Source organism: Carya illinoinensis, chromosome 5 (assembly GCF_018687715.1).
Source record: "Carya illinoinensis cultivar Pawnee chromosome 5, C.illinoinensisPawnee_v1, whole genome shotgun sequence".
NCBI classification, from domain to species: Eukaryota; Viridiplantae; Streptophyta; class Magnoliopsida; order Fagales; family Juglandaceae; genus Carya; species Carya illinoinensis.
Genome location: NC_056756.1, coordinates 42,662,637 through 42,685,276, shown reverse-complemented (window position 1 = coordinate 42,685,276; position 22,640 = coordinate 42,662,637). Strand labels below are relative to the sequence as shown.

Genomic DNA, 22,640 nt, shown 5'->3' with positions numbered 1-22,640 from the left:
CATTGATGGTGCTTCTAAAGGTAATTATGGACCTGCAAGTTGTGGGGGTATCCTTCAGTCTTATAATTACTTTGTTATTGCTTATTTTTCCTATTACTTAGTGTGAGTACTAACATTTTTGCATAATTGTCAACTTTAAGGATCGGGCTTACTTTGTGCTATCAGCTTAGCATTCAGGACCTCATTGTAAAAGCAAATTCTCGTCTTCTTATGAATTGGTTTTTTAATAATTCCGAACCTCCTTGGATTTATGCTAATATTTGGGATAGTATTTTATATTTCAAAAATATTTTCCATTGTAGATTAATCATGTCTACAAGGAAGGGAATGCTTTAGTGGACAACTTAGTTATCATTGTTTAGCTCCCCAAACATATAGTTGACTTTTTTGCTTTAGATCGTGCAGGTATTCCTAGTTTCTAGCATTAGTTTGTACTACTTTTTTTTTTTTTTTTTTTAATTTTCTATTGTATCCATTCAACTGTTTTTTCCAATAATAATTTTTCTATGAGTTTGGTTTTGGGATTTCTACTGTAACTCTTTTACTCTGTTTGTATAAGGTATTTCTTTATGATAAGTGAAGTTTTATCAATAAAATTGAGATACTGTTCTCTTTTTTTTAAGTAAACTCAAATTGTAAAACCAAAGCTGGGCTTGAATTACTTGATAGCCAAGGAGGCTCTCTATTTTTCAGTTATTCTTGGTAGTTTCAAAAGTGCAAACCTGGCGAATAATGAGGAGTCGATTTCCACTATCCTAATTCATTTTTGCTTCTCTCGGTAGTTTCATTTGTTAGTTCTTTCCTCTTGCTTTTCTCATCTATTTCGGGGCTTAAAGTTTTTTAGCAGATGAAGAATGTGTCCAGATTATGGGTCGAAAGCAAAGTTGTTTGCTTTTCTAAGGAACGGTATAAATCTCTTTTATATTTTTTGAAAAAAAGTAGGAAGTTGATAAAGTTTCTCTATCTCACAAGATGGATACTGATTTGCTTGGCCGAGGTGGTGGATGAGTGTTTGAGGTTTGCTAGAAACTCAAGATTTTATCATACAAGGAGGGAAGCTGAATGATATTTTTTGATTAAGCAATGCTCTAACTCATATGGTAGATTTGTGAAATTGGTTAAGTATAGAGTTGGTGCGAGGAAGGGCATCATTGTTGTACTAGAAGACAAGAAAGGGAGAAGATGAGCCGGTTTTGTGGAAAAAATGTGGCAAATTGTGGGTATTCAGTCATCTGTTTCTATTTATGATAACAGAGCTGTGGTTAATTGTGGTTGTGAAATTCTAGGTCACGGAGTGGTTGTGAAATACTAGGAGGGGATTGTATTTATCAGAAGAGTGGCCCATTGATGGAAGGAAAAAATGGCAAGGAGAGAAAGGAAGGTGATTTCCGGTATCTTCGTAGGGGGAGACGAAGGTTGGTCTTTCAAGGCATTGTAGATAATCGAATAAGTTAAAGAAGAAGTTAAATGGTCGCTTTGGGATGCCTGGGCTAAACTATTTGGGTTGAAAGAGTATCGAAAGCTAGCTGAAGAAGGTGGACACGGGTTTGGGTCTTTTAATGGGCTTGGGCTGTAATGCAACATGCTATTTTAGCAAGAGGTTTAAGAGTGGGCTTCCTATGCTAGTGAGATCTTCTTCTGAGCTGGATAAAGTTAATACAAACGGCGTAGTTGGGCAAATTATAAAGCTACATCTTCACGATCCATTAGCTCGGAAACAAGTTGCAGCTTAACCCAAGCCAATGCTTGATTATCATCATTGTTGTCGACACAGAAAAGTTTGGAGGACTCCAACGACTCTTTTGAGGGTGTTCTGTGTTGGTTTCTTTTATAGTGTATGAAATTTTTTCATATGAGGTGCGGGATCCAATTTCTTTGGCTCGGGATGATGGTTTTTGTTGTAAGAAACATAGTGAGTGGTCGATTCTTTCTTCCTCCTCTTCTAAGTAGCTTTTTTGTTATAGAGGGAAGGTTGTTGTGGTGGAGGATACTGAAGAAGGGGAGGGTAGCAAGGGGTTAAGCAAGTTTATACCTTGGATCAGGATCAGGAATTAGAGAGTTTTTCTTTTGAATTTAATATCTTTGGGCAAATGTCCTTGTTCTAAATGAGGATAATTTTCATGATTTTCTTTTAGCTTCTACCAGTTCCTATCTTGTATTTAGGCTTTTATCTCTTGTATACTTATTGTGTACTTTGACTCTATCTATTTACTTAGATTCAATAAAACTTCTTATTACTTCTAAAAAGATATTTATATATTATAAAATAAATTTAATTTATATATCAAGTCACCTCAATTTCAAAAATCTCTTTGGATACCAAAAAAAAAAAAAAAAAAAATTGTTTTAAAATGTTCTTAAAATGTTAGTCACAGGAGATTTTAATATTACGATATTGTAGATATGCATAAAAAAGAGCGTATATTTGTTGGTTTGTGTGAAATAATTACTCAACAATTAATTAATTAATTAATTCTCAATCAAGCTTATTTCTGTCTTAATGAGGCCAAACCTAAATCATTACACTCACGCTGTATGTTGGATCTGACTTGTACTGTATCTTCATTATTTGCACAGATCATCGTCTTTAAAATCAATGAATGAAAGCATATGCAGATGAGCATCTAGCAACTTCTTTCACCAATTTTTTCTTTTTTTTCCATAAAAAAACAAAAACAAAAAAGAAGAAGAAGAAGAAAAAGAAAATAGCATTACCTTCTTAATTGGTTCAGACCATTTACAGATAAAACAAAAAGTGTTAAAAGTGTCAACAACATAATAACAATAATTGGGCAAAAACTATGAAACTGGAAAGACTTGGTACGTATATTGATGCTTTGATATCACATGAAGTGTCTTCTCTTCAATCTGAGGAAATTGGATTTTTGCCATCATGTGCTCAAATGCAGAAGCATGTTCGTCCTGGGAGCATGATCCAATGTAGGCCCAACAGTAGCATGATTAGGATCCAAATATGGATAATTCGGCTTCTGCTTTTGCCAAAAAACTCTCCTTGCTACGTACACTACACTTCACTCAAAAACACAGTATTTTGTGCAACTTTCCCACAGTGAGTGAGTGTGGCCCATACAAAACACACTGAATGAAGAGACCAAATACAATGTAAAGGCAGAAAGTGGAGATGAGATTCCATGCCCTCTCCTCATCCACAGGACCACAAGCACAACAGGACAGACAGGTCATGTGCTATATGGCTTTGACTAACAGTTTCTTACACTTGACCAGGTCCAAAATTTCCATCTATGATGTTGAAATATTGATCAATTTAATTTCTCTCTTTTTGTTGCTTAAATTTTTGGGGGTGAATGATATTTTGTCAGATGAGTTTTGTTACGTATAAGTACAGTCGTACACTAATCTATGTACTAATATTGATTTATTCATAATTAAAATTTAAATTAACACTGTTTTCAATAAAATCTACTTTTTGACCAATCACATCACATTGATGTACAGATTAGTGCATAATTATGCTTACTATTATATTTTTCCTTGTCAGATTCTGCTCAACATAAACAGTGCCCATATAGTTTCCGTATACATGTGATATTCTTCTGCTCATATAATTGCGTATCCTGTCCACTTCGAATCTTAGCAGAAATGCTAAAGCCAAAGCACAAAGTTTTTAAGAAACTAGAGTCAAAATTCCAGTAATAAAAACTAATATTGAATTAAGTATCATATTAACCTCCTTTCCATCTTTTTCTGCAAATTAAAAGAAATACCCAAGCATGCATTAATTCTGGACACTTCAGATATCACCACAGTTGTACTGCTTATCATTTTGCAAGTCCTAAATCCTCCAAGCCAACAGAAAAGGTTACAATTTCAGGAAAAAAAAAAAAAACAGAAAAGGGTACAAAATCACAAGAATGTGGTAGAACATCAAGATTTCGACCTACCAAGAAAAAATAAGATTTTTACAAGGTTTTGAGGCTGGGAATTTTACAACAATCCATGACCGTTTGAGCGAGCTAAGTCGTAACTCCTTAACCAAAAAAGGCGCTCGGATGGTTTCGAGTTTCCACATAACTCTGCAATTTGTTCCCAGGAAGATAGGCAAATCTGACATATCTCTATACAATAGATGGGCTCCCACACTCCAAAAAGAGCGTGAAACAGTAAGTTCTGTATAAAACAGCATGTTTTACAGAGATTTGATTAAATAAATTAGAAAGAAAGAAAGATACAGAGCATAGAACAAGCCAACAAGAGGCACTGATGAAATTAAGATTTTCTTCCTATTATTCCATTACAATATAAACCATATGAATAATACTAATATGAGGAATTGTCTCATACATATTCTTAACATATAGAAAACCACAGGGGAGAGTCCAAAAATTGTCTCACTCCCCATGAGTTTTACTTCAACTAATTCAAAATACACTAATAAATGAATTTTGGTCACTGTCAGCAATGTCTTCAGGCAGCAAGCGAAGATCATCAATGAATATGAATGGACAAAAGAAAGAATGAATATGATTTGTTTTTTCCCTTTTTTCTCCTGATCATCAGCAGAAGCTCCACAGACTAATATCGCTTTCTTCGTACAGATCATCAAACACTGGTGGATCAAACAAGGCACCATTAAGCATTTGATCAATGAATTTTGGTGATTGTAGGCCGTCCAAGTTATACCAGGATTCCATCGTGGCCATTGGCTCATAGGCCTCAAAGGATGACATCAATGAGACATGATCGTCGTCGAGTTGATCCGACGGAGATGAGGACATGGATGGAGATGAGACTAATGATGACGATGAGGGAGGAGGAGGAGGAGATGGAGGGGTGGGAGCATCTGCCATGAAACTATTGGCAGCAGCTGCAGCCACTCTTTGGATGGACTTTGGTGACATAATGGTGTCTTGATCAGGAATGTGATTAGAGGAAGTGATGGGGAAGTTGAGATTTGCTGAAGAGCCTTTAAGGCATAGAAGTGCAGCATCATAGGCTCGGGCTGCTGCTTCTGGTGTGGAATAAGAGCCCAACCATATTCTTGTTTTTTGATTTGGTGCCCTTATCTCAGATACCCATGAACCCCAACTCCTCATTCTCACTCCCTTGTATTTCTTCTTTTTGCTTGCTGACGTCGATGCCGATGCCGATGCCGATGCCGATGTTGATGTTGATGGAACTGGTTTTGATATTGGATCTGGATGATTCTTCTGCTCTGTCTTCACCATTTGTTGAAAGCTGCAACAATCAATGCTTTGGTGAACAAGGGTGTTCTGGAATCAATACGTCGGTGGAGAAAGTATGTTGGAGACGTCTCTCTACCTAGCAGCTCTTTGGTTTGTTATAGGCAACTTTTTTCCTTTCTCTTGTTCTGAAAGTAAGGAAAGCAATGTAGGTACTGAACTTTGAGGAGAAAAGATTGCTATTTATAGATGGGTGGTTTGAGTTTTTTCAGTAGAAGATCCTGCTAGCTAGTCAATGCACAGTAATAAGGTTCTCAACATATGGACATGAATTATGAAAATGGGTGACAGATGTTTTCTAGTGTATTAAAATCAAAACTATATTCCCATTCCTGAATTTCTTGAAAAGGTGACTATTTGCCTATCAAGGTAAAGGTAACTTTAGATGCCTGGCATTACTAATATTTCTATTAAGAAAAGATGGGGAATATATAAGGGGGATCTGATATATAGCTTGGGCAGGGATATATATATATATATATATTATTGATGTTTGCATATTTTGTTTACCAGTAGTTCAATCACCAGTACTTTGCATGTTTGAGTTTTGAACAACTTTGAATTAGTCATGAGCCACGTAATTGTTAACCCAAGTAAAATTATAATCAATGTCAGCACTTGTGTAGAAGATCTTGGATGACCTCAAAAATGCGTGCTTGTGTCGTGTGTGGCGTGCTTCATCAAAATTTATAGTTGTAATGCAATAATATTGGACAATGACACTAATATTTTTCTGACTTTCTTGCTAGGAAAACTGTTCAGAGCATATATATATATATATATATATATATATACACGCATGAGGTGCTTGTCTAGAGTAAAATAAATCACTACAAGAAAATTGCTTATTTGCAATCAATTAATTTCAGTAAAATGAATATTTCTAGTTAAAATTGGTTGCAAATATTCTTTTAGTTATAATAAATTAATTACAAAAGTCCGATTTTTTTTTAGTAAATCTTTTAGATTTCACTGAGAATGAATATATATATAATGGTATCTGTACTGTTCATGATTTTATGGAACATATATTACCGTCTTTGTTTTGGAGTTTCTGACTAACACAACAAGTCTTCCCCTCCCCAGTTGACACCCCAACAAAACTGCAATAAAAAAAAAGTAGAGAGTAAGGACAACATTCAATATATATAATAGGCATATGGCGGGTAATTTTGATATCACTGAGAGTCGTGATATTTTGTACAGATATTACTAGTATTTTATATGCATGTTCTATCTATCTATTTTGGGAACGTGATGTCTTATGTTTGATTTATGCAATAATGTAGGGTAAGTAAAGAAGAAACATAGGATTCTGTCATAGGCAACTTCCAGGATCTGAAGTTGGCTGTGATGAAAATTAAAAATATATATACATATGAAAGCATTAATTTATGAAACCGAAATGATACTCGAAACCCACCCGCAGTCTTACTGATCTTAACAGTGAGCCAATTGATATTGCCCCATAGATATGATCACCAGCTGTTGCTTCTCTGTCTCGCAGCTCCAAAACCGCGTCATGGGCCTCATGCAGATACCAAAGAAAGACCATATGCCTTTCTCTCTTTCTCTACAGAAAGATTATAATAAATAAAGGGGTTCACATCTCAACCGTTGTCATGGCATATGCATTTTGCTTAGCTGCTTACGCCTGCATGACTTGACTTTTGCTCCTTTTCAAATTTTCTTTTAACTCCAATAGAAAGATCATGTCCATGAGCTAGGTTAATTATTCTTTTTCCCAAATTTTTTTTAATCTTTTGACCAAGCTGCATGCATGTTGATGATCATCGAAGTTATTATTCATGGGATTTTCTTTTGGTACGGTATGACCAACACCAGACACTTTTCTAGACGAAGGAAAAGTACTGCCAGCACACACACATTGGAGGCCGATCGAGGTTGTGGGAAGATACGACCTACTTTCCTATGGGGGCAAATGACACTCTTTTCGAGCTTAGCCGAATATACTTTCACACTAAAGATCTATATATGGCTGAAATGGTCTCTGTTTCAAGTTACACAAATTTCGTAGACCTTTTCCTATTTTACTATTAACAAGTAGGCGTTAAAACAAATCGTTTATCTCAAGACCATCATGTATTCTAATTACAAAAATAAAAATAAAAAATGTTTCGAAGAACTTTCATATCAACGGTCGATGTTAATTTCTATGCAGAGTTGCAAATAAGTAAAAGCCAGCATGCATTTTGTCAACTTTCCTGCAGAATTGTGGTAGCTGTTGGGCTATGGCAATTAATGTGATCAAAGAAAGATTAGTATTGTAGGACAGCCATGCATGAATATCGATTCCTTTGAAAGACGTTTTTATTCTTGCTGATCTACGTACTGGCCGGTCATTGTTCTCTTTATTAGGGTGTTTCAATAGTCTTGGCCGTCACTATCAGATGATCACGAACATACCATCATAACAAATGCACTGCAGAGAAAATTAATTCATTGAAATTAAATTTGAAATTTCTAGGTATGAAACTATATATATATATATATATATATATAGTATCCCAGTAATTATCAAACCCACGTGAACAAACAAAAATAGTACGTCATATTCTATATAAATTTCTTAGCTAGATGCTGTTGATTTGCTGGATTTATTTTTTATTTTTTATATTTTTTATTGCAGAGGAAAACCGTGTACAAAACAAAAGTCATAGCAATTACAAAAAACAGAGCTAGATCTATCTGAAATGTCAAAATTACACGACATCATAATGCAAGAAATCATGAATGGCATCAACAATTTAATTGAACTCGCCATGCATTCAGGAAACCCACAAAAAATGTGATTCACTTCTCATATTACAAATTAAACCTACAAAAATTATAATTATCTAGCTCCATCATAATGTTATTTTTTCTTTAATTTTCCTCTTTTAGAAACAAGGAATTTGCAAAATGGGAGATCTCAGAAGCATATAATATATTTCTCTTACTTTCCTTCTTTATTTCATTTTCTTTTGTTTTTGTTTATCTCGAATCAGATATCCTATATATATATATATATATTTTCAAAACTTATCTAATCAATTATTAGAAATGCTAACTAGCTTTATAGAAAAATTTTACAAAAAATTTATAAATTGACGTGATTAAATATACTGATGTGTTAGATTTTTATTTATAATAAAAAGAGATTTACAGTATAAAGTGCTAAAAACAAACCACGCTAATTTGTAAGCTTTACATTTATGAATTTTCTTTATAAACTAAATAATTTTGAATTAAATCCAAATTCGGATGAAAAAAATTCAAGGTATTTTTTTGTTTTTAATCTCGATTTGTTCACACCAATATGTATATAATTTGTTTTTGAATTATTAGTGGAATTTTTCAACGCGCCTAAAAGATTGAAAAGAAGCTAAAAAAGTGTGGGAGATTTCATTCAGTGGGTAGAGAGACAGATCGTGAGGCATAATTGCAAACTCCAATGATAATCCATGTGTGAAAAGAATAGTGTCGTCAACCCGTACGAGTTATCTCCATGCCATCTCCTAATATCCCTCCTTTCTATGCCTGAATTCACTTAGGAAACCACATTAAATAAATATATTTTATTGCAATTTGCAAGCATCTTCTGATCATCTTAAAATAACTTTAATTACTGCATGTATTAAATTAATGAAAATATTTCTTGATACTATATCATGATCATCAGGTGGCCTGACACTACCGCTTCAATATATATATATATAATATTAATTTGAGTCTTATCACATGTTCTGGCCACACTCCCTTTCCCTTTTCTATATATTATATCTGTCACATTAATGCAGAGTTGAACTAGCTAGCTAGCCAGGGTTTAATTTCTTTGTTGGAAGGGAGAAGGAAATTACATAAGTTCATTGGTTAATTAATTTGCTTGACTTTCCGGATATTTAGCAGCAAGCTAGCTTGATCAAGGTTTCTTTCCTCCTGTCCTACATGGGAATGTCAAACTAAAGCTGTATAGCCATGTTACTGAGCTCCATGCATTCATGCGTGGCCTGTTGAAATTAATCATCATCTTAATCTAATTACTTTATTTAATTACGTGCTGAACACATGAGTATTCACATTACGTACGTACCGCAGAGTCATCACTTAGCTAGCCAAGCTGCAACAAAGACAACTTCCATATATTATTATGACTTTTCTTTTGCTTTCGTGAGAAAATGTTTAAGCGCGTACAGATAAATTAAGGATGATCATCATCATTATTCATGGTGGGTCTTTATAACCTCCCTCTCCAAACGTACTATTCAAATCTGAACGCAGTTCATTATAAATAGAATTAGTACAGTAAAATTTTTACCGAATATTGACAGGGTGGGTACGGTTCTTCCAAGTCTTATTATATATGAAAGGAAAATTTTATACAGTATACTATTATTTCATTTATATTTTATTAAGATGTGATATATTTATTATTATTAAATTATGATCATTTAGTAAATATTTTTTTATTATTAAATAATGACAAATACGCCACATTATATATAATAAAATATAAATGAGATGGTAGTGTAGTATATAACATTACTCATATCTAATATATAGCATTTAATTATATTAATTTGTAAGTTTTCGTGAGATTTTGCAAATAGAACAGTAGATTTTCCGAATTTTCTCACTATCCTTGAGTAAAGTATAACAGTGAATAATCTTGTATATATTGTCTGTTTTCATGCATAATTACACTATGAATGCTCTACGCATCACATTTTTTTTTTCATTTGTTTGGCTGATCTATCTCAATTCCCACGAGTCACGATCAGCTCCTACCAACTAAGTATAAATGATAATCGAAACATCGAAATCAACATGTATATTTTTTGTTAGGTCTGAAGATATATAACAGATCATATATATCTGAAAGTACTAGATGACGAAGTACGAAGATTCATGCTCCACTCCCCTATATTCTAACTCATGCATGCATGTACTTCAAAACCTCTAGCCTCTCTCTTATCTGGCCCGTACCCTGTATTCGTGACCTTCCGTACCTTTCATATTAATGAAAGAGATGCAATAATGCAATCCGTATCAAAAAAGGATCAGGCAGAGCCAGAGAGAAGTAGGGCCAAGGAGTTGGGAGAGAGGGCAAGCGCCAAACAATGAGAAAAAATCATGACATGACATGGCACCATTTTCATTTCAATAAAATTATAATGATATAGAAATGGAAGAAGATTGGGTTGGGGAGAATGGGCGAAAGTGCAGGGAAGGCTTTGGACAGGAGGATGTTGGATGATGGAGAGGCAAGATCCATGTGGGTAAGGTCTTCTCAGAAGCTACAAGAATATCAAATTCCATTCTTTCTCTTTTTCCCTTTCATATATATGAGAGAGAGAGAGAGAGCAGCTTCCTGGAAAAAGTTGATGGGCGGTATCAACAACCATATCCATAGGGAGAGAGCTGTTCTGCATACAATAAATGTATTTTTCAAGGCGAACTTGTTGACCCAAAAGGTATGTAGATATTTTAAATTTCAGAAAAAATCATAGGAAAATATGAAGATATTAACAATATTCTATAATATTCTATGGTTAGGATATTACTCTATGCTTATGTAAATTGCGGGGTGGAATGGAAATCTAATAGATTATTTCTAGATGCATCCTCTCTGGCAGAAAGAGTAGGCCTGCATAATGCAGTGCCTTAGCGAGCTTTCCATGAGTGCTTCCTCAGTCGGTTTCCTATCCCTTTGTGTGGCCTGATCCTGAGGCCTACTGCTCTCACCCGCCTGTATGTCGTATTAAGACATTGAGATTATGCACACTTCAGCCTTATATTGGGACTTTCAATGGCAGGGTCAGAGTTTTGGAGCTCTGCAATTTTTGACTCTCTTCCTTGGTTATCAACATGCTTCACCTCCAATGGCTGTCCTGTTCGCCTGTAGCTTTGAAGCAAAATAGAGTGCTTTTTGTGGGAAATTGAAAAGGTGTTTGAAACTGAGATCTTGCGTTATGTCTTTGAAGAACTAGTTGCATTTTCCAGGAGAGAGATTCTTACAAATTATAAAGGAAGCACTGTTGAGTTGGTCACAAGTTCTAACAAAATTAGTTTATCTAATGCAAGCTATTAGAGTTTCGAGGCTGCAAAATGCTATTTTGATGGTGATTTATAAGACACTTTACACCGCCAATTAAGATATGTGACGTTACCAATACGAAGTGCAATTTCCCAAATTATATTTTTCAATGCGTGTAATTAAAAAGAAAAATACTTGCATATATGGGCTTTCTTTGCATATTTGTGTGGACATGCATGCAACATCCATTAAATACAGGTACGCTTGCACCAAAACGTTAAATGCTAGGAATATGGAATTAACCCTTTCACGCCCTCTTACAAAATTTAGAACATAAGATCATAACATTTCTATTTTTTTTTTTTTTTAAGAAGAGAACAGTACTCCAATTTTAGTGATAAATCCTCATTTATGTTCAAAGAATACTATATACCAAAAAAAGCAAGAGGGTTACATATGGAAACCAGAGCATTCCCATAAAAATTGGTTCGGGAGCACATATTTATTGAAGGATAAGCACTGTACGGCCAAAGATAAAGTTACAACATCACAATTCGTACCAGCATAACATTGCCACGCGTCAAGTTAAAGGTATGAATTATGAACACCATCCTCCCCTTTAGAGACGCCCTGAGTGCTCTAATAAGATGATGATTCTTCGAAGGAACTCAAAGATCTGATTATGGATTCATATACCTCTATTCCTTCCAAATATACAGTGTCTTCCAGGAACTGCAAGACACAGTTAGGGGAGTGAGAAAAAGAAGCAGCACTAGATGTATATGAGAGAGTCAGATGAGAGATTGCAAACGTGTCAAACCTCATTGTGTTCATGCAGTAAGATGGGAGTATTTTTCATTGGGGAGAAACCAAGTACAGGAATTCCCAACTGTCTTATGTATCGTGCATCAGTAGTTGAGGCCAAGATTTCAGGCTTTGCAAGTTTTCCTCCTACTGCAGTGATAGCTTGCTTGAAAATAGGCCACCATGGATTGGAATCATTGGTTGGTGTCGTCAAAGGGCGGCCCATGTAGTCTCTTAGGGGTCCCAGCTCAATTATCTAATACAAAGAAAGAAATCAGCCATCTAGTTGCTAAGAAAATAAATAAAAGAAAATCTGAAGTTCTGAACCTAGTTAGACATTGTAATGGTGTTCTGCCAGAAAATATATAATCTAACATTACCAAAAAGAAAAAATTAAATAGGAATTTTGGCTCATGTCAGCACATCTTAGTCAAGAAAGTGGACAATTGCCCGATCAACCAATGCTGTTTTTTTTTTTTTGGTAGCAACATCAACCGATGTGAACAGATGAAACATACCAAACTGGAGTTTGTTGAATTTGCATACCCACTTTAAAAAAAAAATGGAAATGTCATTTTCCTTCCAATAAAACTTGATCGAGTAAATAACTGAGATCAACAATCTAGAAAAGGTGCATTACACAGAGTCTACCAGTCCTCTTTTGATGCCGAGATAAAAATTTACTGGCTACCTACCATGTCTTCTCATAACTTGATTTAACATAGACAAACCATGTGTCAACTCTGGGCAGAAAACTCAATAATCACTAGATCATGGCATTCTTTAGCTGGGATCTAACACCTTATAACCCAAAATCAATAAGTTTTCAGACCTATAAACATGATCTTCTTTATCCTTTCATTTTGCACTTGTCATATGCACAAGTATGAAGCACTTTTACTCAGTCACATGGAAAGAGCGGATAAGCCACTTAGCAACATAGGTTCTTTAAAGGTCCACTCACGTGAACAACAATGACAACAAATATTAGTCTCTCGGTTGTTAAACCACAATCACATTCACATTGTTAGACACATGTTTAACATTGCAGAGACAACCAAATGAATGATCATTAACTTGAAATCAAAATAACATTTCTTATATGTAATATATCATTTTTTTTTTTATAAGTAATATAAAAATTTATTGAAACAATTAAATAGCCATAACCCAAGTACACAGGAAGTATACATCAAAAAGCACCTAGTTACAAGTTCGGAGCTAGAAAGTGATACAAAAAAGTCATGTACGCTGGCTCCATTAAAAACACTGGCAGAAGCCCAAAGACAAAGTATGGAATTTTTTTTTTTTCTTTTTTATAATTAATAAAAGATTTTATTCCCAAGAAATATGCATAAACCCAAGTACACAGAACGTATACAAAGGAAATACCTACTACTTTCCAAGAACAAAAGGAAAACTAAAACATAAACTGGAAAATATCTTCTGTTACGAAAACTTTAGCCCACAATCTCAAAGTACTAAAGAAGAAATCCCTAAGTTCTCATCGTTCTTTGTCTTCGAAGCATCTCCCATTCCTTTCAAGCCATAGACACCACATGAGACAAGAAGGAATCATCTTTCAGACATGAGCAGCATTCTTTCTACCCTTCAAACCCTTCCACCCTACCAATAAATCCACCACTTCCTTGAGCATTACCCAAAGTAAACCAGTCCGATTCAAAACCTCAATCCACAAGAACCTAGCCAGTTCACAATGGAAAAAGAAACTTCTAATCTCATCCAGAGAAGATTTCCTATCTTAAAAGCTTCAACCATTCCTTTCAACCCAAATACACCACATGAGACATAAAGGATCATTCTCTAGACATCCGCAATTTGGGAATTGCCCCAAATCCCTTTCCAACAAGGAAACAAGTCCACCAACCTCTTGGGCATCACCCAGGCAAGTTTGGTCCTATTGAAGATCTCAGCCCATAACATCCTCACCACCTCACTGTGAAGAGATGATCCATAGACTCACCACTCTTCTTACACATGTAGCACCAATCCATGGCAACAAGTCCACGCCTTTCAAATCTTTATAGAAGGCACAATTTGATTACATGTGAAGTATGCAATAGAGACATCATCTACAAGGAAAAAGGATACAAGCAATTCATGCAAATTTAACTCTTTAAAGCCTATAGAAACAGTCCAAAGCAAAAGGGTTGATAAAAACAGTTTTGAACTTCTCCAGCGTTCGTTCATGGTCCTCAAAGATTCTGTTTCTTTCCTTCAAGAGGCACCAAATGAGGCAAGTATGCATCCATCTTCCACACTGCTATGATTTGAAGGCTTCACTTAACCCTTTCCTTGGATAATAAAGATCCAGAACTCTTTCGGGTATGATCCAAGCCAATCCAATTCGATTGAAGAAGTCACTCTATAGTGAACTCACAATCTCACAATGAAGTAAAAGATGATCAATAGACCCCTCACTCTCCTTGCATATGAAACACCAATCAATTACAATAATGTACCTCTTTCTCATAAAAATTTCTATTTACAAGTTGATGTTAGAGGACAAACCCTTCACGTCGCTGACAAGGTATGATTTGATTTGTAAGAGAAATTTAAAATGAAATCTCTTGCAAATCTTGTCATGTCAATGGTGTGGAAGGCACACCAGCTTGTAAGTAGAACTACTCCTTCCTTATATTATCTATAGTGTGGATCTTCCCCATATAGGCTTTCCAAGCGAAGAACACAGCTCTCAAGGGGTACCTTTGTCCGTGAAATACTCTTTCAAGATACAGATTATTGTCATGATGAACAAGGATATTATAAAACGAATGAACAGCATCAATCGATCGGATGTGGTCCAAAGAATCTCATCTTCCCCTCCTTATCTTAATCTAGGGGGTCAACTAGTAAAAAAATTCAGTAAAAGCATCCACTTCCCAATCTTAAGCTACTTTGACAAAACTTATATTCTACCGAGAAAATCACTAGAAAGAAATCTCCAAATTTTCTGCTACCCTGAAGTATCTTATACCAGGAAATCTTCCATGATTGCCCTATCACCATACCGCCAATTGTGCCAAAATTACTCCCATTCCCGCCTCAAATCTGATATAGTTTGATTATATCTGCCAACCGCTCCTTATATTCCTTCCATAATCCCACAGTATGAGGTCCTCGGAACTCGTTAGAACACTACCCAACCCACAAGCATCTTATTTTGAATATACTTCTGCTCTCCACAATTCATCTCTCTCATTTTGGTAATGCCAAAACCTCCTCCCAGTATTGCACAAACAAATCCCCTAAGAAACACCCTCCACCCAAATTAACAATCCATACCGGTGAAATAATCACTTGAATCCCCGTCGTAGTGCAGTCCTCATCAAGAGTCATCCTTCTCCACGTAACCTAAAATATCAACTAAATTAAAAAATAGAAATAGAAATACTTTTACCAACTAGGAGTCTAGGACCTTGTATAATATGATTTACAGAAGCTTGTATCAACAAGTAGAATAATATCAGATAATGTTTATTAATTAGTAGGTCCATCACAATTTCAAATGTTTATTCATACCTATCCTTAATTCAATCTTTACAAAAAAAGTTTCAATTGAGATACACACACACACACACACACATAACCTCAATCTCTTTCAGATTTTTAGAAAACATTGACAATCAACTTACAATATCAACGTCCATCACCATCCAATTTAGAGCAACCTGACTTCACATGGGGATTGAACTGATCAATTGTTTAAATATAAAGCGATTTAACTTGTAAGAAGCTAGTGCTAAACTATCAACAAAATCATCACCTAATGGTTAATAATAAAAGACAGACATCTATCAAGAAACAAAGGCAGCCAAAAATGGTTAATTATTGTTAATAGCTTATAAATTGAATCTCAAAGGTGGCATAATATGGAATTATGAAGTAGCACTACCATAGCAAAACCATTTACACATTCTTAGATAAAAAGAAGCACGCTTGCAGAAGCATCCTCAACGCATTATTTATCTTCAATTTGAATTGAAAAATTCTACACACTACACCATCATCCCACTCTTATCACATTACAATGAGTGGCACTGCTTATCAAATCCTGAATTTTCTTTAAAAAATAATAAGGGATGATCCCAGAGTGATGAAAAATGCCATATTTATTCTTGGGATGAAAATAGAATAAGAGTGTATAATAGAGCATCACCCATTCGAATTAAGTCGATAATTTCAAATCATACTAATATCATAAAAGAAACGAAGCATATTGCGGTTCTTAAACAAAGTTTCTTTTGAAGGTTTCGATAAGCTAAATAAACTGTATATCAACTAAGGTCATTCACCTGGTAAGTCATGTTCCGCCTAGCCGGTGCCCATTCTTCAGCAATTCTTCTCCTCACAAGCTCCGGGTCCGCAACAGGCGGCAATCTGATATTGAACCCCGCTTCCGCCTCCGAAGGCTGCATGTTCATCACGAATCCCTGCACAAACAAATTAACTGTCCCCATCATAAAAATGCGGGCGTTGGTATACCTAAATTCAAGCTATACGCGTTAAATCACTCACACTGGGGGAAGGAATCCCAGCTTTCACATAAACAGGATTAACCGAAACAACTTCCGAATTGGGGGCTTCCCCAGCCTTAACCACATCGAACTGACTCTCCCTAAACCTAGAGATAATCTCAACGCTCTTCATCAAGTTCTCCATTGCACTATTATCGTACATTCTGGAACCGTGCCCGGGCATCCCCTTAGCCTTGATTATCAAGTTCCACGGCGACCTGTCCGCGTAGAAAACCCTGAACTCGTCGCCTGGGGAGGCCTGACCCTCGTCCATCGCGAACCCCACGTTCAATTTCCTGAACTCCTCCGAGGCAACGAACTTAAGGATCCCGTTGACCCCGCCAATCTCCTCATCGGGGACGTAGGACACGTGGACGGTGCGGACCGGCGCGAAGTTCTTCTCTTTAAGGTTCCGGATAGCCTCGAGGTACTGGACGCCGATGCATTTATCGTCCTGGGCGCCGCGGGCGAATATCTTTCCATCGGGGGATCGGACGGCGAAGAATGGCGGGTGAGTCCACTTGGAGGACTCGGCGGGGACGGAGTCGAGGTGGGAGTTAAAGAGTAGGGAAGGGAGGGAGGGATTGGAGCCGGGCCAGGTCAGGAGGAGGACGGGCTTTCCAGGGGAGAATTCAAGGGTCTTGACTTGAAGATTGATGGAGAGGGCTTGGGATTCGAGAAAGGAAATGGCAGAGGAGTAGTCGGGGCGAGGGTGGGCGGTGTTGATGCGGAGGTAGCGCTGGAAGCGAGCGATGGGCGTGTCTTGAGGTTGTTGGGCTGAAACGATAAGGAAGAGTACTACGAGGTTTGTGAGTACGAGTTGGAACAGGGAGTGAGTGGAGTTCGGCATGGCTGTAGCCTTCACCGTACTGTATGAATGCGATTCAGTTTTCACAACTATAATAATTTTCCTATTAAAACAAAAACTATAGTAATTTGGATTTTATGAGCTTTATAGATCGATGACGTGTGATCAATCAAAATTAAAATAAAGAATTAAGGTGAGAGAAATGATTTATATAGGATTTTAGAATGCAAATTACGTGCATTTTTTTTGAAAATGTGAATAAATATGAGGCATATATAAAACATTTACCTTTTATTAGTGGTCCTCATATTTTTTAAGAAAAAGATGCAGATCATGCACATCCTTTTTTTAATAAATAAGAAATTTTATTAAAATTACTCAATTATCAAGCTGTTGTGTAGAACATATCATTTATATTACTTAAATGGTAAGATTTAATTTGTCATATTTAAATTTTAAAATTTATTTTTCAAATCTAATTATGCAATGTAATAGTGTGTGGTGTAAACGCTTTAAAACAGTACTACTCATTTTTAGGGGTGGGCAACGAGGGCCTGCACCCTGCTCCCCAGCCACCGTCCACCCCGCCCCGCAAAGAGAGTACTCAGCAGGGGTGGGGGGTTGGCTAAACCTAGCGGGGCCTTGCCCCGCCCCACCCCACCCCTTGCTCTGCACCCCCATATATAAAAAAAAATATATATTTTTTTAATACATTGATATAAATAAATATATTTTATATAGATATATAAAATTTATTAAAAACTTAAAATTGTATTCAAGTTATTAGATTGCCTTGGCCTCCTAAGCTAACTTTTATATAGGAGGTCAAGATAATGTAATAGTCATACTTAACCAATCTGGGACTTAATAGGTTGAAAATCCTACCTCCTATGGTGTGGGGTGGGTGCAAAGAAGGGTCCCCCCGCCCTTCACCATGTGGATATCACCCCTACTCATTTTATTAATGATGCTCCTTTATAACAAGGAGTGAATACAAGATGTCTCTCTTCCATATCACCAATAATATCCTCAGGTATCCTTAAAGCCTTTTTTAGCTAATACATAAGCCACTAAATTTGCTTCCTTGTTAATATGTTGAATAGACTAATGATCAAACCTACTTAGAGACTTTATATGTCGGCTACTAGCATTTCTGTACTATTCTATTATACTTCAATACCTTTAATAAGATTGACCACTTTTAAGGTATCTCCCTCTATAATTGCATTCCTTAAACCCAACTTAATTCCAAAAATTAGCTAGAAAAACATTTGGATATAAGTCCCTTCTCGTCCTCATGGTAGCCATTACTTAGCCTTCCCAATCTTGAACAATTACTCCAATTCCTACTATACATAAAGTTTTGTCAATTGTTGCATCCTAGTTGATCTTTTGTGCTTCATTTAGGGTGCTACCCAACATCAGTTTTTGCTTGTGGGGGTTGTTGCGTTTGTTGTATTCTTAAGGGCCAAATTTTTTAATTCATGCACAACCTGTTTTTATTGCATCACTAGTCTAGTAGGATCTAGAAACTCTCCAAAAAAAAAAAAAAAAACAAAGGAGTTTCTTCTGAGCCAAATCTTCCTTCTATCACATTCCTCATTATCCACGGGCAATCAGAGTTTCTAGTACTTCCAATAAAATCTTCCTCATGATTGTACTTTTTTTATATCCTTATTGAGCATTGCCCCCAAAAAGAGGAACTAAAACCTCACAAAGTATACTCAATTGTTTCGATTACATTTATACATTTGGGTAGTTTGGATTTCCAACCACCTTTTTTCTTAAATAGGTTTATTTTGGTTAGAAGAGTATCAAGGCAGGCTCTCCACAAAGATTTTTTCAGCATTTGGAATTCTCAATTGCCATATCTTGGACCACCTCACCTGCTTGTTGGTGTAGCTTAAAGATTGATCCTTTGTTCTTGTATTTCTCCCTGTATATGGTAAGAACTTCTTATTGAAAACTGGCCATTTGTAGTGAATCTCCATACCAGTTTATTAAGAATTTTATAAGGACTTACTTGTATTTTGCATATTATCTTAACTTCAGCATCCAAGAAGAATATCTATACTATAAGAGTATTTAACATGTTTTGCATCTCTATCTATCAAGGCAACAACCTTTTCCTCTTCATTTAAAACCCTTATTGCAGATTGGATTATGAAGGTTACTAGTTCAGGGAGCCACTTATCTTTCCAGATTTTGATAGATACCCCATTTCCAAATCTCCATATTATTCATTCTTCAATAAGTTGTCTTGCTATCAAGATACTTTTTCATACTAATGATGGGTTACTTCCTAACTTAGCCTTAAAGAATTCAGTCTCAAGAAAGTATTTAGATTTTAGAACCTTTGCTGCCAGTGAATCAGGGTTTTGTACTAATCTCCATTCTTGCTTGACAAGAATTGAAATGTTGAAATTTTTCAAGTCTCTGAGCTTGAGCCCTCTTATAGTCTTTGCCTTTCCCATTTGGCTCCAGTTAATTCAGTGAATCTTCCCTTCATTTTCTCTTTGACCCAACCAAAAGTTCTGCATAATTATATTGATTTTCCTAAGTAGTAACTTGGAAAGTTTAAAAACTCCCATGCAGTAGGTTGGAAGAGCTTATATGACAAATTTGAGTAGAACTTACTTTCCAGGTTGAGAGAGAGTTTACTTTTCGATTGCGGATTTTGTTCCTCACATTATCCATAATACTCTTGAAGAACTTTGATCGAGATCTACCAATAAAGGTTAGTAATCCCAAGTGATTTTCATAAGAGTGGGAGGATCAAATGCTTGCTATATCCAGAATGATGTCTTTAACTTCTTTTTTAGTATTCCTATTAAAGAAAATTGATGTTTTATCCTTAGTAAGCCTTTGACCTGATGCCCTACTGTAAAGTTCTAGCAATCTCAATTGTCTACTCCATTTTAAAGAATTTGCCTACAAAAAAGTAAATTGCCATCAAAAAAGTAAATTGCCATCTGTAAAGAACAAGGTTAATGTGCAATTAACCTCGAGAGATTGGAATTCCTATGATATGGCTTGAAATTTCTGCATTGTTAAGGAGGCTACTTAGGACTTTGGAACATAGAATAAATAGATAAGGCGATAGAAGGTCACCCTACCTAATTCATCTTGTTGGTTTGAAAGCTCTTTAAGGGATACCATTGATTAGGATAGAGTACGAAATTGTAATAAAATATATCACTATAAGATCAATCCACCTTCTAGCAAAACCCATTTTTTTCATTAATGCTTTTAAGAAATCTCATTATATAATGTTTTTAAGCTTTGCTCATATCAAGTTTCAAAGCCATAAAACCAGATTTTCCATTCATTTTGTTGTTCATAATGTGCATTGATTCATAAGCCACATTGATGTTATCTGAGATCAATCTTCCAGGAAAAAATGCACTTTGGGTTGCGAAGATAATCTCATGGGGAATAAATTCCAGTTTGTCAACACTCTTGATGTGATCTTATAAAGCACATTGCCAAGACTTATGGGTCTGAACTCCCAGACTTTGGTATGAAATTTGGTCTTAGGAATAACAGCTATGTATGTGTCATTAATGTCATCTATTCAAGCATCCACATTTAGAATGCCAAAAGCTACTGCACAAGCATCTTGGCCAACTGTACCCTAGTGATCTTGATAGAAAGTTATTAGAAAACCACAGTGAATTCTTGTATCAACCTTGCATTTCTCTCGTATTTAACTTTATTATTCAAAGATAGTAAACAATCTTCTATTCCCTCATATAGGGATGATGTGAATAGATCTTGGAAGAAATTATAGAATAATTGACTATTATCCTTTGGCTTAATAGCAAAATCCTCCCTCCACATCTAATATCATGATGACAATGTTAATCATTTTCCTTTAGTTTGCACACAAATGAAAGAATTTTGTATTTCTACCACCTTCCTCCAATCATCTTTATATTGTTCTTTGTTTCAATCTAATATCTTATTCTTCAAGCAAGCAATCTTCTTCCTTCTGCAATTCTTTTATACTTCATGTGGATTCTCCATTATTGGTCACTTGAAGATTTTAGAAATGGTTCATCATATTATTGATAAGACCATTTTGTTTGCCAAGGAATTTTTTGCTCCATCTAGCCAGTTTAACCCTACTGCGCTACAAACCTTCTTTAAAGACTCAAGATTGTTATTTGAAGATAGGAAGCTACTCTAAGCTTCATTGATTAAATCATGATAGTCCTCCTTTTTGGCCCAACTTGCTTCATATCTAAAAATTGTTTTCCAAGATCTTCCTTCATCTATTTGGTTACCCACTGATATTAATAGTAGGCAGTGGTTCGAGCTCTAATATGCAAGGATACTCATAGTGGTAAGTGAATATAAATTGTGTCATTCACCACTACCCAAGTACATGTTTAGGCACTAGACACATTACTAACTTCAATCCATCAAGAACAGCATGCCACTCAACCTTTGAGTTATGGGCATTACTCTTGTGATATGCTTTTCTTCTCTTTCTCTATGCTTTATTTACTGCTAAATAACTCTGTTGTGTATGAGTCTTAGACTCATTGTTAGTAGGAACTTTCATCCATGATCATCGACAGTATGAGTAAATAGGAACTGTATAATTAGAGTTCATACAATATTCATAGCAAAAGGAAATACTTCAAGGTCAATTTGTGTAGTTGTTCCACGAGTAAATCTAGTGTTCAACCATTTGTTCAATCCAAGTTCGTCTCCACCCTATATGTGAGTGTGTTACGTAAATTAACTAAAGACACATTCAAGATGCCCACAACCTAACGGCTTTTTCACATAGAAAATATTTGTGAGAGAGTGTTATAAAATTTGAATGTTCGTCCATCTATGGGAGGAGGACTGATTTAAATTAAGTCCTCAATTGGTAACAATTGGCTAGTCAAGGCTAGCTTTCATCACTCTCCCATAACTCTCGGCATAATGCAATGCCTGGAGTAATGCCAAGCGTTATGCTTAGCATCCTAATATAGGAAGCAGTAGGTGCATTCCCATTAAGGGTGCCAATGCTTTATTACACCTCCCACTTGCACATAGTGAGTATGCTCCTTGCATATATTTCTCAATGTATTTTCTATCTCGTTCATATAAGCAAATGGATTATGCGACCGCATAATGCATTTGAAAAAATGTGTGGGAGCACTATACCAAATCTCTCCCAGAGAAGATCAGCATAGAGACATCCCTTAAAGTGTCTCATATGCTTTAGATTCATT

At 35.7% G+C, this 22,640-nt stretch overlaps 3 protein-coding genes across 7 annotated transcripts; 1 reads left to right on the top strand and 2 right to left on the bottom strand.

Annotated features, from left to right (window-relative positions):
• Positions 1-4,243: 4,243 nt before the first annotated feature.
• LOC122311237 (ethylene-responsive transcription factor ERF014-like) lies at positions 4,244-5,540 on the bottom strand. The gene has a single exon (XM_043125696.1). It carries the CDS (start codon positions 5,205-5,207, stop codon positions 4,536-4,538), a length of 672 nt encoding a protein of 223 aa, XP_042981630.1. The 5' UTR covers positions 5,208-5,540; the 3' UTR covers positions 4,244-4,535.
• A 4,781-nt stretch (positions 5,541-10,321) lies between these two features.
• LOC122311298 lies at positions 10,322-11,461 on the top strand. 4 transcript variants are annotated; one of them, XR_006242761.1, is made up of 2 exons: positions 10,322-10,696; positions 10,859-11,461. XR_006242761.1 is itself a non-coding variant. In XM_043125806.1 (2 exons), the coding sequence occupies exons 1-2, from the start codon at positions 10,433-10,435 to the stop codon at positions 11,141-11,143; spliced, it is 369 nt and encodes a 122-aa protein (XP_042981740.1). In that variant the 5' UTR covers positions 10,322-10,432; the 3' UTR covers positions 11,144-11,461. The 4 variants fall into 4 exon arrangements, 1 of the variants encoding a protein (XP_042981740.1); XR_006242759.1 differs by having other exon boundaries at positions 10,841-11,461; XR_006242760.1 differs by having other exon boundaries at positions 10,779-11,461.
• A 210-nt stretch (positions 11,462-11,671) lies between these two features.
• Positions 11,672-17,513, bottom strand: LOC122311297 (aminoacylase-1). Of its 2 annotated transcripts, XM_043125804.1 has the most exons (5): positions 16,603-17,513; positions 16,380-16,517; positions 15,370-15,438; positions 12,080-12,319; positions 11,672-11,991 (listed from the first exon to the last, which is right to left on the bottom strand). In XM_043125804.1, the coding sequence occupies exons 1-5, from the start codon at positions 17,449-17,451 to the stop codon at positions 11,899-11,901; spliced, it is 1,389 nt and encodes a 462-aa protein (XP_042981738.1). In that variant the 5' UTR covers positions 17,452-17,513; the 3' UTR covers positions 11,672-11,898. The 2 variants fall into 2 exon arrangements, with proteins under 2 accessions (XP_042981738.1, XP_042981739.1); XM_043125805.1 differs by lacking the exon at positions 15,370-15,438 and having other exon boundaries at positions 16,603-17,510.
• Positions 17,514-22,640: the final 5,127 nt, after the last annotated feature.